Genomic DNA, 18,787 nt, shown 5'->3' with positions numbered 1-18,787 from the left:
CTACAGGCTGCAGGATGTGTGCCGGAATGTCCCTTGGCTCTGCAGGGTCTTATTTCAGGCACCATTTACACACCCCTAGTTACAGCCTTATGCGTAGGTACGTGTCTGTGTGACTGCACCCCACCACCCCTATCTGTATTCTAGGTTAAACAGCCATCATCATTTTCAGTGTACTGTGTCAACTTGCTCCATCCCTATATGCCTGGTGCAAGAGATGCATCTGAACTCAGCATGTTCTGCAATTCTACCTACACGCTGTACATGACTGGACATCTCATGTATACGCGTACGCATAGCTATGGAGCATGCGCAATGCTAAAAACGATGAGATTCACTCAAAAAAATGGGCCTGTATTCAACTCTATTTTACTATGGTCTGTTCTAATTTGCCTTCTTGCCAATTAGTAATCTCTATGATGCAATTAATCTATATTACTGGAAAGACAATAAATTTGCGTACACATTTTCTGAATGTTAAAGATCCATTTAATCGCAGGTCGGAGTAATAGAGATTCATTTGCATACGCTTTTATGTCCTTTGAGCATTATTAAAAAATAAAATATAACACAGGATTTAAAATCAATTGTTTATGATGCTATAAAAATATAACTGTGGTTACATTGTCATATAGACATCCCAACTGTTGGCTTTCTTCTTCAGAAATCCTACAAATCCTCACAACTTACCCTGTTAATGAATTGCCATACACAGTTTTAGACTGCAGATGCCACTGTTGCAGTTGCTATCTATAGAAAGTATTTGGAGAATGGTAACATTTGTCTATGCATAGCAATGGAAACAGTATAACCATAGACTATAGAATTAAGAAAAAATACTCAGTGGATTAGCTTGCTGTGTGTGCGTTGTTGGCATGTAGAAGGAATTGTGGGCAATTAATGGAGGTGCGCATGCAGAGTTCTGCCCGATTGTAGATGGATCTCTGGCACCAAGGATGGGCCTACAGCAAGTGTGCACTGATGATGTGGATGGATGGGAGTGGTATTCACATTTATGTCTGAGCGTGCCATGTGGCCTTGGGTGCATTCAAATTGGTGCAATTCCGGATCAAACCCTGAATGAGACACAAAACCAGCACCTTTATGCGCACAAGAGCGCAGTGAAACTGTATATATATATATACACCAATAACATTAATGCAATGTGCAGATTTTGCATCAAAAGATGAAGTAGAGCATTCTACAGCTACTAGATAATGGGCCTGGTTTCAACTGGGCAAAGGATTGCTGGGCATGACAATTTACCCCTTTTCACCCCCTAGGTGGCTGCAAATAACTGTCACAGTTTCCAGGCCAACCAGCAGGTCACATATTTCAGGTCACCTAGCAGGTGCACAGGAAGAGTTCACCAACTGTCACATCTTCCAGAGCACAATGGTGATGCTTTGTAAATGGCAGGCGGACGTTTTGCCATATTTGTCCGAAACGAAGCTACCAATTACAATGCCAATATTTTTCTGCAAATCTGCGGAGACAATATTTTACTGCAAATCTACGGACCAAGGGCCTAATTCAGTAAGGATTGCATTTAAAAAGTTGCTCGCAGCACCTTTGCAAATGCAATCCTTAGCAATGCAAATGCAGGAGGAGGTGCACAGCAGCTCCTTCCTGCATTTGTGATCTGTACACTGCATTGTGGTCGCAGTTCTGGATGAACATCGCGACCCTGTGGCTTGCAAGGCCAAGAACACTGCATCTGGGTCCTTTGCCTTGCTAGCAGTAGCGGATCTTGCCACGGGCCAGCAGGACTTTTGCCCGGGGCGCCGCCTTCCGGAGGGCGCCGCACCACGGCAAGATCCGCTGCTGCTGTGCCCCTCGCTGCCGCTGGCCACTGTCCAGCTGCCCGCTGTGAAGGGAAACTAGACGCTACGCATCTAGTTTCCCTTCGTGGAGAGGACCTTTTCTGTAATGATGTGCGGTGCGCGTTGACGTCATCGCGCACCGCACAGCAAAGGTTCTCTTCACGAAGGGAACTAGATGCGTAGCGTCTAGTTTTCCTTCGTGGAGAGGACCTTTGCTGTGCGGTGCGTGATGACGTCATCGTGCACCGCACATCATCTCAGCGGCGCTACTACTGTACAGGGGGCGTAACTGAACATGCCCCCTGTATGAAGCCACGCCCCCTATGGCCGCCCGGGGCGCAAAAAGACCCTGAGCCGGCCCTGCTTGCTAGTCCTGGAAAACGGGGGCGATAGCCACCGCCCCTCCCCCAAAAGCCTTTGCCTTATTATTACAATGTAATTACAGGGCCCGTTCTGCACATGCGTAGAACAGGTTCTGAACCTGCGCGGTTTCCCGACCATTGCATAAGCGATCCAGTCTGAATTAGGTTCCAAGACCTTTAATTTGGAATATGATGTGCCCTGCTCAGACAATGGCCTCATACAAATATGCCATTCATAAAAGTCATCTTTCTGCTATTAATATATAGATAATACAGCCTGGCCTTTCTTTGAGAAAGAGTGCACCATCCCCACCCTTACAGCCCTACTCCATCATTTCACTGAACTGTCTGCAAATGTTTCATGTTTTGCCTGCTGCAGCAAGACAGTTTATTTCTTATTGCCTAAGGCTATGAGAATATCTTGTGAGCGGAACAGGACAAGGACATGTGTCAGTAAGTGTAAGGGGAGGCAGTGTACATGTAGAAGAATATGTTTCCTGTCAGCGGAGGACATACATTTGCATTCTCTTCTCAGCTTTATCCTGTGATGCTAGATATTAGTTAGTGTGGTCAGAGGCACATTAGCTCTAGAACAAGGTATTTCAGCAGTAAAGGCAAGCATAACAACTGTGAGCTGATGCAGAGTTCAGCCCAAGACGAACTAAATCGTTCCGGCATTGTTTGCACAGAACAAAAGGGTAGATGTATGAAGGGTCGATATGGGGAAGAAGTGGTATCAGCGCAAGTTATGTGCGCTTATACCGCTTCTCCCCCATGTACAGTATGAGTGTGTCGGTGTGCGGTACATGACAGTGCGCCCCTTACTATATCGGCGCTGTAGTCTACAAGATAGCACACCAATAGACAGGGTAATGTATGAACGGTTAGGGGCACTGACCATTCCGACACCTGCAGCTATCCATTTTGACAGCTGCAGGTGTCGTTGCCGGGTGTGTAACACGTGATCGGCGGTCAGGAGACCGCTGGTCAGCATACTGACGCTGGCAGTGGAATGCCGGCAGAGGGGTGGGGCAAGTGCAGCAAGCCATGCTGCGGGCTCGGTGGCGGCCTGCGGTTGCCGCGGGTTCTATTCCCACTCTATGGGTGTCGTGGACACCCATGAAAGGGAATAGTCTCTGTTGGTCGGCAATGCCGACCATCGGGATTGTGATGGGACGGGATGTAAGGGGAGGTCATGTGACTGCCGGTCACATAACTATATCGCTCGTTACCCATACACCACAGCAGGGACAGCGCTGTCCCTGGAGGTAAATCTATTATACTCGCACGTATACTGCCGGAGCAGGGGAGTGAAAACTTCCCCCTCCGGCGATCCCCGTTAGAGCGCACAACGCATCAGCCTAGTGCTAATGCGCTGTATCTTTACCCCGGCTGGCTCCACTGGGCATGCGCGAGATCTCGCTATTATCACAAGATCTCCTGTGCAGCCCAGTGCCAGCAGCCACCGCAACCAGTGACATAACTGTTCCTGCTGTTTTGAGGGGAGGGCAATAGGACAATCTAAAAGATGACCATGCTGGCACCTGAAGCTACAGCATTGATTTCGACAGCTGCACATGCCGGAATGGTCATCTTTTAGATAGCAGCACCAATATAGACAGGGGTGCTTAGTGCATAGTGCACTAGACTGATGCACTGTGGGCTCTGGCGGGGATTGTCAGTTGGGGGAGTTTTCACTCACCCACTTTGGCAGACAAGATGTTAGTTAGTTCATTTTGTCAGTGTAGCTTCCTGTTTCGCATCAGTAATGAGGCAAAACAAGAAGTGCTATAGTGGCACGATCCATGCCCCCTAAATGTATAAAGAGTAGTACGCATCTCTGTGGCGCATTGTACCCATCTGTCTGCTTGGCTTGATAATGATACCCATCATCATCACCACAAGCTCTATCTTTGCTGCAAATGCGGTATTCAGGCAGACAGTATGGATGGTGTAATAGTTTACTGCCTCACAGCACTGAGGTCATAGGTTCGATTCCCATCATGGTCCTAACTGTGTGGAGTTTGTATATTCTCCACGTGCTTGCATGGGTTTCTTCTGGGTACTCAGGTTTTCCTCCCACAATCCAAAAATATACTGGAAGGTTAACTGTTACCTGACAAAAATTAACCCTGGTATGTATGTGTGTGCATGTACATGTGTTTAGGGCATACTAGATGGGCTAAGTGGTTCTTATCTCCAATCAACATCTAATCTTTTGCGCCAAGAATAGGACTTATAGTGATGATGGCTATGAAACCAATCATATGGATCCGCTATCCATATGGTTGGTTTCATAGCCATCATCACTATAAGTCCTATTCTTGGCGCAAAAGAATAGATTTTGATTGGAGATATACCCATATCTGCGGCCTAACAGTTATACCCATATCTGCGGCCTAACCGCAGAGATGGGTATAACTGCGAATACGGGCAAATACTGTATATGCAATGTAAGAGCAGTTACAGATGACTACATTCATTTGTGCATTGGCCCCATTGTGGTCAACACTAAATAACACATTAACCCATTTATTACAAATGTTACTTATGCAACAGTGACTTATCTGTGCAGAACTTGCAACACTGTACTTAGCAATTAATTGGTTAAAGTAGCAAACTTGCACCTTCCAGAGCCTATGTTTTCTGTTGAGCCAAGCAGTCCTGACACTGGGAATTAGACCTGAATGCCATGGATTTACTTGGGATTCCTGCACTTAGTAGATGTACTTAGTGGGTCTAGAATCGGCAGAGTCTTCTTTAAAGCAGATATTGTCCATTCTAGCAACAGCTCAAGTTTTACATCTTATAATGTAATCTTATAATGTAATGTATAACCTCCTTGTAATTTGGCCACGCACATAATAATATTCTTGGTAATTTTGTTATTTCAAAGTGGCCCAATCACCATGTGTTGGCCCCAAATTATCATCTGAATATTTCAAATTAAATTCTGATCTGGTTGAGTGGTAAATTCTGTTAGCACATGATTCACCTGTTCACGTACCTCTTGCTCTCTCTAATGCTGCTTTCACATCGCAAATGCCGGATCCTACCCGGTAAGAGAAAAGTGTACTTACCGGGTGGGATCCGGCATTTGCGCTCCGTTGCTGGCTTTCCGACCCGGCAATATACCGGGTCGGTTGCCATAGCAGCGGAGGGTGCAGCAGCAGCAGGGGCGGGGGTGGAGGCGGCGCCGGGAGATGAGCTCATCTCCTGCGCCGCCTCTGCCTATACTGTGAATGGGAGCCGTGTCGCATCGGAACGGCTCCCATTCACACTGCGCCTGACCCGGTAATCAACCCGGTAATAACCCTTCTTTTTTACCGGGTTGAATTACCGGGTCAGACGACCCGCTAGTTCACCAAAGGACCTTTCACATCGCACACGGACCCGTTTCGACACGGCAATATGCCGTGTCGATACCGGGATTTTAGTGCGATGTGAAAGGGGTATAAGGGGGATATCCAATTAGCCCCGGTAATTTACCGGGGCTAATTGTCCCGCCGGGGGCTATCTAATCAGCCCCGATAAGCCGGTGGGTGCCGCGGCTTATTGGGGATTTTGTTTCACCTGCGTCCGGCAGGCGAAGCAGAATCCCCGAGAAACATCCCCGTTTTCGTCCGAAAACAGGGCTGTTTCACTCGAAAACACACAGGTTTCACTGAACCTGTACGTTTTCGGGAAAAAGGTTTTTTTTTACAGGCGATCCATCTGGATAGCATGTTAAAAAAAAATCGGTGAAACATCGGAAAAAAGTCAGAAAAACGGACGAAAACAGCCATTTTTCGGAGCCGATGTTTTAACGGGGATAATTGGATATCCCCCTAACTGACCATGGGGGTAATTCTGAGTTGATCGCAGCAGGAATTTTGTTAGAAGTTGGGCAAAACCATGTGCACTGCAGGGGAGGCAGATATAACATGTGCAGAGAGAGTTAGATTTGGGTGTGGTGTGTTCAATCTGCAATCTAAATTGCAGTGTAAAAATAAAGCAGCCAGTATTTACCCTGCACAGAAACAAAATAACCCACCCAAATCTAACTCTCTCTGCACATGTTATATCTGCCCCCCCTGCAGTGCACATGGTTTTGCCCAACTGCTAACAAAATTCCTGCTGCGATCAACTCAGAATTACCCCCATGGTTTTGCCCAACTGCTAACAAATTTGCTGCTGCGATCAGGTCTGAATTACCCCCCCATGTACAATCATCTTTATGTGTAGTCAGTATGACTACCTGTGAAGGTTTCGTTGGTTATGCCAAATTATTAGATTGCAACCAGTGTGGTCATTTTTCCCTTGATTATCTATTTACTGACTATTTCTCTCTATTATTATTTACTACAGAAAAACTTTCCTCTCACCTAATCAGTCATGGGTTAACATACTTGCCTACTTTTGAAAAAGCATTTTAGGGAGATTGTGAAAGTAACACCTATCAGCGCGGACGTGTCCTGCTACATATGAGAGGTAAGTCATAAAAATGACGTACAGCCAAATGTAAATGAGCGCCAAAGTTAATAAGATCTACTTGCTGAAGAAAACACTGAGATTTTTCAGGATTTATTTGTGCATTGTGTTTTACAAGAGGTTCCATACACTGTAAGTAGCCACAAGAAACCTTATTTAAAATGCATGTAGCCACAGTGATTATTGTGCCTCATAACCAATGCTGGGAAATGGCACTGATTATCCAATTTGAGTGTATACATCTCTGATTTCTTTTTTTTATCCCCAAGAATGTAACAGCTCCATAATGGGGGTAAGGTGCAATCAGGGAGATTGCAGGTCTATTCAGGGAGTCGGGGAGATTGCTACTATTTCAGGGAGTCTCCTGCAGAATGCGGGAGGGTAGGCAAACTATGTCTTCATGTAACATTGTAACATTTCATCATGCCATTAATTCCAGCGACATAATATGCAATGACCAGGCCACATAGCAAATAGGGAGAACTAGACTACAATTCTTGTCTATACCAACACTGTACTTGAAACTGTGTACAGAGCCCAACATAAACCATGTAAAGGTCCCTTTGGGTTTTCAATTCTGGAAATGAAAGGCCCAATGGTTCTTCACCACACATGTGCCGGCCTCTGTCGTGAATTGGCCAGGTTTTCCAATTCCCTTTCACTACCAGTTAGCATAGCCACCTCCTCCCCTGCTACCACCATACCCCTGCCCCTCATTAATTCCAAAATCTCTTGTGGTCATGTTTAGCTGATTAAGTTACCTATGATTTCTAATTTACTGTCCATTTTGACACAGAGTAATGATTCACAGAATGAAAAGACACCAAGCAGATGGATGGTATGAATGATACAAAGAGATGGTGAGATGGTTTCTTAAAGGAGAGTTTTTGTTGTTGTTCCATGTACCCCTGGGTATACAGCCAAAGAGCAAAATAAATGCACAGTCAAGCACAGCTCAGTTACTTACCTCAGAGGTGACCCCTTGGGGGTAGCAATGCCATAGCCCTTGGAATCCAAGTTACCTCCCACCTTCATGGTGTCACAAGGTTTTCTCTGCTCAATATACTCATTCATAGTGGACTCCAAGAGATAGGCATATTTTCCTTTAGACTTTCTAACTCGGTTCATTCCATCCTCAGTTGTCTTTACAAACACAGAGGGTTCGGCTGAGCGCATATAAGTCCACATCTTTTCAAAGACGGCAATTTTCGATCTCTAAGAAAACAGAACATCAGAGTAGAGGACGTTGCAAAAATATAAAAAAAAATATCAGCAGATGTATATTTTTTTGTCAGGAATTTGGTTACCGCTATTGAAAAAAGGTGCTTGTTTGGAGACTATAATAATATCTTATTAATAGGCTTGCATCAGATAAAGACTGCGGATGTCTTTCCATAACTTAGAAACGCAAATTAGGTACAAAATACTTTGATATCTTGGTTGGTTACATGAGACATGTTGTAAAAATAGTTCTGTCGTGTCACTTTATGGCAGAGAGACCACACTCTATGTATAATATGTAAGGCTTAATTATGAAGGCAAAACAAAATATCACAGCTTTCAGATGGGTCGTTGAAATGTAAGAAAAATAAACAGAGAATAAGACAGTTTTAAATACTAATTGTCAGCAAAGCTTAATGTGGCGGCTCCTTAAGAACTAAAATAACTCTACAGAGAAGATTCAACGTTACTAAGATAATGGCACAAAATACTTTACAGCCCCGCATGTTACATCTGAAGGACAAACTAGTTAAATTTAGGATTATGGTGATATTTCTCAAAGCCTGGAGAGAGAGAAAGTGGCGAGTACTAACCAATCAGTTTTTAACTGTCATTCAAACACAGCCTGTAAAATGACAGAAGCTGATTGATCAGTACTTTATCTCTCGCCAAGCTTTGCTAACCCTCACCATATGTTTTTATGTTATAGCAAAGGGTTAACTTAACTGTATCCATTTTTGTGAACTGCATTGTGTAAGTATGCCTTGAAAGGTCAGCCTTTAAACCTCAGAGACCTGTCACTCACCTCTATTCTTTAAGTAGGGCGCGTTACCTACACATGCAGACTACCATATTCTAAGCCAGGGGTAGGCAACCCTGTGGCACTCCATCTGCTGTGGAACTACACATCCCAGCATGACTTCAGCAAACACCCCCCACCACTCCCCCCACTCACAATTGCAGACCATGTAGTAACGGTGGTGGAAACCTTCCGATTCCTGGGTTCCTCAATCTCCAATGACCTTAAGTGGAAGTCTATTATCGAGGGTATTCTGGGGAAAGCCCAGCAGAGACTGTACTTTCTACGTCAGCTTAGGAAGTTCAAATTGCCGCAAGAACTTCTAATCCTCTTCTACTTGGCAATCTTTCAATCCGTCCTCTGCTCCTCAATAATAGTGTGGTTTGGCTCTGCCTCAATCCACGACAAAAATAGGCTACAGCAGGTTGTAAGGTTTGCTGAAAAAAATCATAGGGACAAACCTTCCGGCAGTCGAGGATATCTATCGGGCAAGGGTAATGAAGAGGGCGGGGAGGATTATTGATGACCATTCTCATCCTGCTGATGATATGTTCCGTCTGCTACCGTCTGGCAGACGGTACTGCTCGCAACTGGCGCGAACTGCTAGACACAGGAACAGCTTCTTTCCCCAAGCAATCAAACTGTTGAACTCGACACTCGCCTAGCATTACTATCTTATTCGAATCCCTACTTGTGTATTCTAGTTATACATCACACGTTCTTCTTCCTCTTTTTTTCTGTTGTTCACCATCATATTTTGTTGGAGCTGTAGCTATCGGAAACCAATTCCTTGTGTATTGTGTATTTTTTGTACTGATATACTTGCCAATAAACTGATTCTGATTCTGTCTGGCCCCATTTTTAGCATGCCCTAACAGCAGAACTGTGACAGGGCATGCTGGGGGCTGTAGTTCCACAGCTGTAGTGCCACAGATTCTAAGTCTGTTCTAAGCTACTGTAAACCAATATTCAGGAGAACACAGCATACACTACTGTGAACTAGTGGTCATAGGGGAAAACAGTGAGGTCACTAGTTCATTGGGACAAATTCAGACCTGATCGTGGCCGTGCAGCTATAATCAGCCACCCTGACATGCGGGGGGATGCCCAGCACAGGGTTAGTCCGCCGCGCATGTCTGGCCCTCCCCCTGCCGCACGGGTGCGATAGCATCGCATGGCGGCGATGCTATCGCACCCAGCGAGTAAGTCCCTACCTGCTGACTTTTTGCCACGTCCCGGGTCGCAGCGGCTGTGTGTGATGTCACGCAGCCACCGCGGCCGCCCCCCCGCATGGCCCGGGCATGCCTGCATTGCCCAGACTGCGCCCCCAAAACAGCGGCCGAATGTCGCCGGCCCACCCCCTTCCACCCAGCGAACGCCTCTGCCTGTCAACCAGGCAGAGGCGATCGCTGGGATGAGGTGCCGATCGCATCTCTGGCATGCACACTGTGGTGCATGCGCAGTTCAGACCTGATCGCCCGCTGTGCAAAAACGTACAGCAGCGATCAGGTCTGAATTAGCCCCATAGTGAGCTTATAGGCTGTATTCTCATAATCACTGTCTCAGACACAAAACGTCTGCCAGATGTCCAGCTGTCCGCACTACGGCTTATTATGGTAAGTAATCTTCCTTCATTTTCCTAAGCTGTCCAAGGAAAAATTAACAAACATTCTGGTGACACTAAAAGGCACACCACCAAGAACTGAACTGTCCCCTATATGTCTTAAGAGCCCGACACACTTGCCGATTTGGGCGATGTTACTGACCAACGATATTATCATTGCCCGTTTCTTCATACATACTGGACGATACCTAGGCCGATTTGGACGATATGATATTACATACATCGATATCGTCCAAATTGGATTGCATGTTTAAACAATGATCGATTAACGATGAACGATTGCGGAAATGCGCACTGAAAGATATGAACAATTTATCATTCATTTTTGAACGATATCGTTCATATCTTTCAAAGATATCACCAAGTATGTATGGCCCTTTACACATGTTGCTTAGAAAGTGATTCATTTGCTTATCTATTTATTTATTTATGAAGCTTTCTATTATTGCTATAGGTGTTGTATACTGAATGATGAATAAATCTTTTAGCACCTTCAAGATTTTATTTTCTGTTTGTTTGTATTGTTATTTATCCATGTTCCTAATATTATTATTAGTATCCTTTATTTGTATTGCGCCACAAGGGATAAGCAGTGTCCAATTACAGAATACATAAATGAAAAATCAAAATGGGACAATAGTGACTTACAGTTGAAGACAATATAGGACAAGTACAGGATACGTAACACTAACATAAGTATCAAAGTGGTAGAAAACTGCGGGATGAGGTGCCGTCGAGGATGGTTTAATTAAAAAAAGAATAAGCACATGAGGGCTGAGGGCCCTGCTCTTGATAGCTTACATTCTAATAAATCAGAGGTTCTCAAACTCGGTCCTCAGGACCCCACACAGGGCATGTTTTGCAGGTAACCCAGCAGGTGCACAGGTGTATTAATTACTCACTGACACATTTTAAAAGGTCCACAGGTGGAGCTAATTATTTCACTTGCGATTCTGTGAGGAGACCTGCAAAACATGCACTGTGTGGGCCCACGAGGACCAAGTTTGAGAACCTCTGTAATAGATGATGTAATAGTATTAGGCAGCAACTGGTTCAAAATCTATTTTACTATAATAACATATTTTCTTTTTTTAAGGCTACTACATGATACACATGAATGTGAATACGGGGCGGCCCATTGATACAGCCCTACTGTGTAATGTCCATGGTACGTCCAGCATTGTCTCTGAAAGCCTCTGTTTACTGTCAGCATGTTCTTCTTTGTTGGGTTCACTTTTCCCTATTTGTAGTGTTGGTTTATACAATATTCCCAAAGTGGTGAGCATGGATATCAGAGGTAGGTACACCAGGTGCATGGAAACCAACCATGTTTTTGAGCACCTTTATGTTGTACATATGTTCTGGAAATATTTCAGGACTATATTTATGGCTAATAGAAGAACCCTTTGCTAGCCCATTACACTGGTTTGATTATTGCAATAGAGCCAATTAACTTCATTATGGAAAGTAAAACACCTCAAAGATGATCTTCTCCCACAAAGTGACCAAGCACTGCTGAGAACTAACCTTAAAAAATTCTTTTGTGGATCCAGAATCCAGAGTCCCATATGTAATCTCTGTCTGTTTGGCCAGGTCATCTGCACTCTCAATAGGAGACACCATTCTCTCAACCGTCAAAAAAGCTGCTAGATTTGCAGTATAAGAGGAAATGATGATGAGGGTGAAGAACCACCAGACACCACCCACAATGCGACCGGAGAGGGACCTGGAGGAAAGAATCAGAAATTTGACAGCTGATTATGGTTTCACATACACAAGTATCCACCTCAGTTTTACTGGCTCTTCACGTTAAAGATCAGACAAAATAATATGAAAAGTGCTGGTACACGGTATGAAACTTTTTATACACTTTAATAGAATCAAATAAATAAAATATAAATGTATTACACAGAGGTATCCACCGGCCGGTAAGACAATCACATACATTTATTTTAAAAGGCACAAAAATAAGAATTTACTCACCGGTAATTCTATTTCTCGTAGTCCGTAGTGGATGCTGGGAACTCCGAAAGGACCATGGGGAATAGCGGGCTCCGAAGGAGGCTGGGCACTCTAGAAAGATTTAGGACTACCTGGTGTGCACTGGCCCCTCCCACTATGACCCTCCTCCAAGCCTCAGTTAGGACACTGTGCCGGGACGAGCGTACACAATAAGGAAGGATTTTGAATCCCGGGTAAGACTCATACCAGCCACACCAATCACACCGTACAACTCGTGATATGAATCCCAGTTAACAGTATGAAACAACTGAGCCTCTCAACAGATGGCTCAACAATAACCCGATTTAGTTAACAATAACTATGTACAAGTATTGCAGATAAACCGCACTTGGGATGGGCGCCCAGCATCCACTACGGACTACGAGAAATAGAATTACCGGTGAGTAAATTCTTATTTTCTCTAACGTCCTAGTGGATGCTGGGAACTCCGAAAGGACCATGGGGATTATACCAAAGCTCCCAAACGGGCGGGAGAGTGCGGATGACTCTGCAAGTCTGCAGCACCGAATGAGAGAACTCCAGGTCCTCCTCAGCCAGGGTATCAAATTTGTAGAATTTTGCAAACGTGTTTGCCCCTGACCAAGTAGCTGCTCGGCAAAGTTGTAAAGCCGAGACCCCTCGGGCAGCCGCCCAAGATGAGCCCACCTTCCTAGTGGAATGGGCATTTACAGATTTTGGCTGTGGCAGGCCTGCCACAGAATGAGCAAGCTGAATTGTACTACAAATCCAGCGAGCAATAGTCTGCTTAGAAGCAGGAGCACCCAGCTTGTTGGGTGCATACAGGATAAACAGCGAGTCAGATTTTCTGACTCCAGCCGTCCTGGAAACATATATTTTCAGGGCCCTGACAACGTCTAGCAACTTGGAGTCCTCCAAGTCCCTAGTAGCCGCAGGCACCACAATAGGCTGGTTCAGGTGAAACGCTGACACCACCTTTGGGAGAAATTGGGGACGAGTCCTCAATTCTGCCCTATCCATATGGAAAATCAGATAAGGGCTTTTACATGATAAAGCCGCCAATTCTGACACACGCCTGGCTGAAGCCAAAGCCAATAACATGACCACTTTCCACGTGAGATATTTCAGATCCACGGTTTTTAGTGGCTCAAACCAATGTGATTTTAAGAAACTCAACATCACGTTGAGATCCCAAGGTGCCACAGGAGGCACAAATGGGGGCTGAATATGCAGCACTCCTTTCACAAATGTCTGAACTCCAGGTACTGAAGCTAGTTCTTTTTGAAAGAAAATCGACAGAGCCGAGATCTGTACTTTAATGGAGCCTAGTTTTAGGCCCATATTAACTCCTGCTTGCAGGAAATGCAGAAATCGACCTAGTTGAAATTCCTCTGTTGGGGCCTTTTCGGCCTCACACCATGCAACATACTTCCACCATATGCGGTGATAATGATTTGCTGTAACCTCTTTTCTAGCTTTAATAAGCGTAGGAATGACTTCCTCCGGAATGCCCTTTTCCTTCAGGATCCGGCGTTCAACCGCCATGCCGTCAAACGCAGCCGCGGTAAGTCTTGGAACAGACAGGGCCCCTGCTGTAGCAGGTCTTGTCTGAGCGGCAGAGACCACGGGTCCTCTGAGATCATCTCTTGAAGTTCCGGGTACCACGCTCTTCTTGGCCAATCCGGAACCACGAGAATTGTGTTTACACCTCGCTTTCTTAGGTAGAGGAGGGAACACATAAACTGACTGGTACACCCACGGTGTCACTAGAGCGTCCACAGCTATCGCCTGAGGGTCTCTTGACCTGGCGCAATACCTCTCTAGTTTCTTGTTTAGGCGGGACGCACCTGTGGACGACCCCACTGATTTACAATCATTTGGAAGACTTCTGGATGAAGTCCCCACTCTCCCGGGTGGAGGTCGTGCCTGCTGAGAAAGTCTGCTTCCCAGTTGTCCACTCCCGGGATGAACACTGCTGACAGTGCTAGTACATGATTTTCCGCCCATCGGAGAATCCTTGTGGCTTCTGCCATTGCCATCCTGCTTCTTGTGCCGCCCTGTCGATTCACATGGGCGACTGCCGTGATGTTGTCTGACTGGATCAGCACCGGCTGGTGTAGGAGCAGGGATTTTGCTTGACTTAGGGCATTGTAAATGGCCCTTAGTTCCAGAATATTTATGTGAAGGGAAGTCTCCTGACTTGACCATAGTCCTTGGAAGTTTCTTCCCTTTGTGACTGCCCCCCAGCCTCGTAGGCTGGCATCCGTGGTCACCAGGACCCAGTCCTGTATGCCGAACCTGCGGCCCACCAAAAGATGAGCACTCTGCAGCCACCACAGAAGAGACACCCTGGTTTTTGGGGACAGGGTTATCAAGCGATGCATCTGAAGATGCGATCCGGACCACTTGTCCAACAGGTCCCACTGAAAAATCCTGGCATGGAACCTGCCGAATGGAATTGCTTCGTAAGAAGCTACCATCTTTCCCAGGACCCGCGTGCAGTGATGCACCGATACCTGTTTTGGTTTTAGGAGGTCTCTGACTAGAGAAGACAACTCCCAGGCTTTCTCCTCCGGGAGAAACACTTTTTTCTGGACTGTGTCCAGAATCATTCCCAGGAACATTAGACGTGTCGTCGGGACCAGCTGTGACTTTGGGATATTCAGAATCCAGCTGTGCTGGCGCAGCACTTCCTGAGATAGTGCTACTCCCACTAACAACTGTTCCTTGGATCGTGCCTTTATTAGGAGATCGTCCAAGTATGGGATAATTAAAACTCCCTTTTTTCGAAGGAGTATCATCATTTCCGCCATAACCTTGGTAAATACCCTCGGTGCCGTGGAGAGTCCAAACGGCAGCGTCTGGAATTGGTAATGGCAATCCTGTACCACAAATCTGAGGTACTCCTGGTGAGGATGGTAAATGGGGACATGCAGGTAAGCATCCTTGATGTCCAGGGATACCATGTAATCCCCCTCCTCCAGGCTTGCAATAACCGCCCTGAGCGATTCCATCTTGAACTTGAATTTTTTTATGTATGTGTTCAAGGATTTCAAATTTAAAATGGGTCTCACCGAACCGTCCGGTTTCGGCACCACAAATAGTGTGGAATAGTAACCCCGGCCTTGTTGAAGTAGGGGTACCTTGATTATCACCTGCTGGGAATACAGCTTGTGAATCGCTGCTAGCACCGCCTCCCTGTCTGAGGGAGCAATCGGCAAGGCAGATTTTAGGAACCGGTGGGGTGGAGCCGCCTCGAATTCCAGCTTGTACCCCTGAGATACTATTTGAAGGATCCAGGGATCCACCTGTGAGCGAGCCCACTGATCGCTGAAATTCATGAGGCGGGCCCCCACCGTACCTGGCTCCGCCTGTGGAGCCCCACCGTCATGCGGCGGACTTGGAAGAGGAAGCGGGGGAGGACTTTTGCTCCTGGGAACCTGCTGTTTGTTGCAGCCTTTTTCCCCTACCTCTGCCTCTAGAGGGAAAAGACCCTCCTTTTCCCCGCTTGTTTTTCTGGGTCCGAAAGGACTGAACCTGATAAAATGGCGCCTTCTTAGGCTGTGAGGGGACATGGGGTAAAAATGCTGACTTCCCAGACGTTGCTGTGGAAACTAGGTCGGAGAGACCATCCCCAAATAATTCCTCCCCCTTATAAGGCAAAACTTCCATGTGCCTTTTGGAATCTGCATCTCCAGTCCACTGGCGAGTCCATAAGCATCTCCTAGCAGAGATGGACAATGCACTTATTTTAGATGCCAGCCGGCAGACTTCCCTCTGTGCATCTCTCATATATAAGACTGAGTCTTTGATATGGTCAATTGTTAGCAGAATCGTGTCTCTGTCTAGTGTGTCAATATTTTCTGACAGTTTATCCGACCACGCAGCGGCAGCACTGCACATCCATGCTGACGCAATAGCTGGTCTAAGTATAATGCCTGAGTGTGTATATACAGACTTCAGGATCGCCTCCTGCTTTCTATCAGCAGGTTCCTTAAGGGCGGCCGTATCCTGAGACGGTAGTGCCACCTTTTTAGACAAACGTGTGAGCGCTTTATCCACTCTAGGAGGTGTTTCCCAACGTAACCTATCCTCTGGCGGGAAAGGGAATGCCATTAGTACCTTCTTAGGAATTACCAATTTCTTATCAGGGGAAGCCCACGCTTCTTCACACACTTCATTTAATTCATCTGACGGGGGAAAAACTACAGGTAGTTTTTTCTCCCCAAACATAATACCCTTTTTTGTGGTACCTGGATGTAAATCAGAGATATTTAACACCTCTTTCATTGCCTCAATCATGCAGTGAATGGCCTTAATGGGCATTAAATTTGACTCCTCGTCGTCGACACTGGTGTCAGTATCCGTGTCGACATCTACTTGTGCCATCTGAGATAGCGGGCGTTTCAGAGCCCCTGATGACTTTTGAGACACCTGGACAGGCACGAGCTGAGAACTCGGCTGTCCCGCAGTCGGCATGTCGTCAAATTTCTTATGTAATGAGTCTATACGTGCACTCATTTCTTTCCATAAGCACATCCACTCAGGTGTCTGCCCCCCAGGGGGTGACATCCCTTCTAAAGGCATCTGCTCCGCCTCCACCTCATTATCCTCATCAAACATGTCGACACAGCCGTACCGACACACTCCACACACACAGGGAATGCTCAATATAGAGGACAGGACCCACAAAAGCCCTTTGGGGGGACAGAGTGAGAGTATGCCAGCACACACCAGAGCGCTATATAAGGCAGGGACTAACTGAGTTATGTCCCTTATAGCTGCTTTTTAATATAAACTATATACTGCGCCAAATTAAATGCCCCCCCTCTCTCTTTTTTACCCTTTTCTGTAGAGTAGTCTGCAGGGGAGAGCCAGGGAGCTTCCTTCCAGCGGAACTGTGAGGGAAAAATGGCGCCCAGTGTGCTGAGGGAGATAGCTCCGCCCCTTTTCCGCGGCCTATTCTCCCGCTTTTTTCTGGATTCTGGCAGGGGTATTTACCTCATATATAGCCCCTGGGGCTATATATTGAGGTATTTTTGCCAGCCAAGGTGTTTTTATTGCTTCCTCAGGGCGCCCCCCCCCAGCGCCCTGCACCCTCAGTGATGGAGTGTGAAGTGTGAGAGGAGCAATGGCGCACAGCTGCAGTGCTGTGCGCTACCTTGGTGAAGACTGATGTCTTCATGCCGCCGATTTTCCGGACCATCTTCTTGCTTCTGGCTCTGTAAGGGGGACGGCGGCGCGGCTCCGGGACCGAACATCAAGGCTGGGCCTGCGGTCGATCCCTCTGGAGCTAATGGTGTCCAGTAGCCTAAGAAGCCCAATCCGGCTGCAAGCAGGCGAGTTCGCTTCTTCTCCCCTTAGTCCCTCGCTGCAGTGAGCCTGTTGCCAGCAGGTCTCACTGAAAATAATAAACCTAAGACTATCTTTCTTCTAAGAGCTCAGGAGAGCCCCTAGTGTGCATCCAACCTCGGCCGGGCACAAAATCTAACTGAGGCTTGGAGGAGGGTCATAGTGGGAGGGGCCAGTGCACACCAGGTAGTCCTAAATCTTTCTAGAGTGCCCAGCCTCCTTCGGAGCCCGCTATTCCTCATGGTCCTTTCGGAGTTCCCAGCATCCACTAGGACGTTAGAGAAAACATCTCTTTAAAAACACTAATATTTAGCATGTGAGACATCCAGCTGAGCAATGCGATTCAAATCAGCTAATTAACAAAGTCAGCATATGGTAGCCAGTAAGATGAAATGGATAAGCTATAAGCACAGGTTAGTTTTCCAATATAGCTGCAGCTAGTACGGAGCAATATGATGGCAAAGTCAATGAAAAGCTTGTTTAACTTTAAACAATCCTCCCGGCTACTGGTGCAATTTTCCTTTAAAAGTGGCCATATCCAGAGGAATGGAACAAGCTCACAAATACTGTCAGCAGTGGGTTGCTTTCCTAAATGAGACCACCTCTCGGCTGCTGTTATCTCTGCAGCACTCAGAGCCAGCCATAGGCATAGGCAAACTAGGCAATTGCCTAGGGCAGGCATGTCCAAACTGCGGCCCTCCAGCTGTTTAGAAACTACACATCCCAGCATGCCCTGACACAGCTTTAGCATTCTCTGACAGCAAAACTGTGTCAGGGCATGCTGGGATATGTAGTTTCACAACAGCTGGAGGGCCGCAGTTTGGACATGCCTGGCCTAGGGCATTTGATATGCCTAGGGGCATCATCAGCTTCTGCTGATTAAAATGATATGCGGCATGCCTATATTCTGTATGTAGCATTTCATATGCAGATACAGCCACAGTCTCACACAGTATATTGGCATGCTGCATATCAGTTTAATCGGCAGAAGCTGCTTGTGCATCCTAGCCACATAGCAATGCAAATAAGATGCATTTTCATAAAAAAAAAACAGGTGCCCGATGTTAGCATTGATACAAGATTTGTGAGGACACATCTGTATCCAAGCAGAGGCAGAGGTCACAGTGTTAGTGGAAGTGTGAGTGCTGTGTGCATGTGA

General features: G+C 46.3%; 1 protein-coding gene across 6 annotated transcripts in view; it reads right to left on the bottom strand.

Annotated features, from left to right (window-relative positions):
* Positions 1 to 18,787, bottom strand: part of GRIA1 (glutamate ionotropic receptor AMPA type subunit 1) — a 468,887-nt gene that overhangs the window by 23,530 nt on the left and 426,570 nt on the right. For all 6 annotated transcript variants that reach the window (XM_063928348.1, XM_063928349.1, XM_063928344.1 and 3 more), the window contains exons 12-13: positions 11,824 to 12,022; positions 7,620 to 7,867 (exon numbers count right to left, since the gene is read on the bottom strand). In XM_063928348.1, coding sequence (XP_063784418.1) covers positions 7,620 to 7,867; positions 11,824 to 12,022 — 447 coding nt within the window. The remainder of the gene's footprint in view (positions 1 to 7,619; positions 7,868 to 11,823; positions 12,023 to 18,787) is intronic.

This window comes from Pseudophryne corroboree, chromosome 6 (assembly GCF_028390025.1).
Source record: "Pseudophryne corroboree isolate aPseCor3 chromosome 6, aPseCor3.hap2, whole genome shotgun sequence".
Lineage (NCBI taxonomy): Eukaryota > Metazoa > Chordata > Amphibia > Anura > Myobatrachidae > Pseudophryne > Pseudophryne corroboree.
The sequence above is the reverse complement of the archived record's forward strand: the minus strand, read 5'-3'. Positions and strand labels throughout refer to the sequence as shown.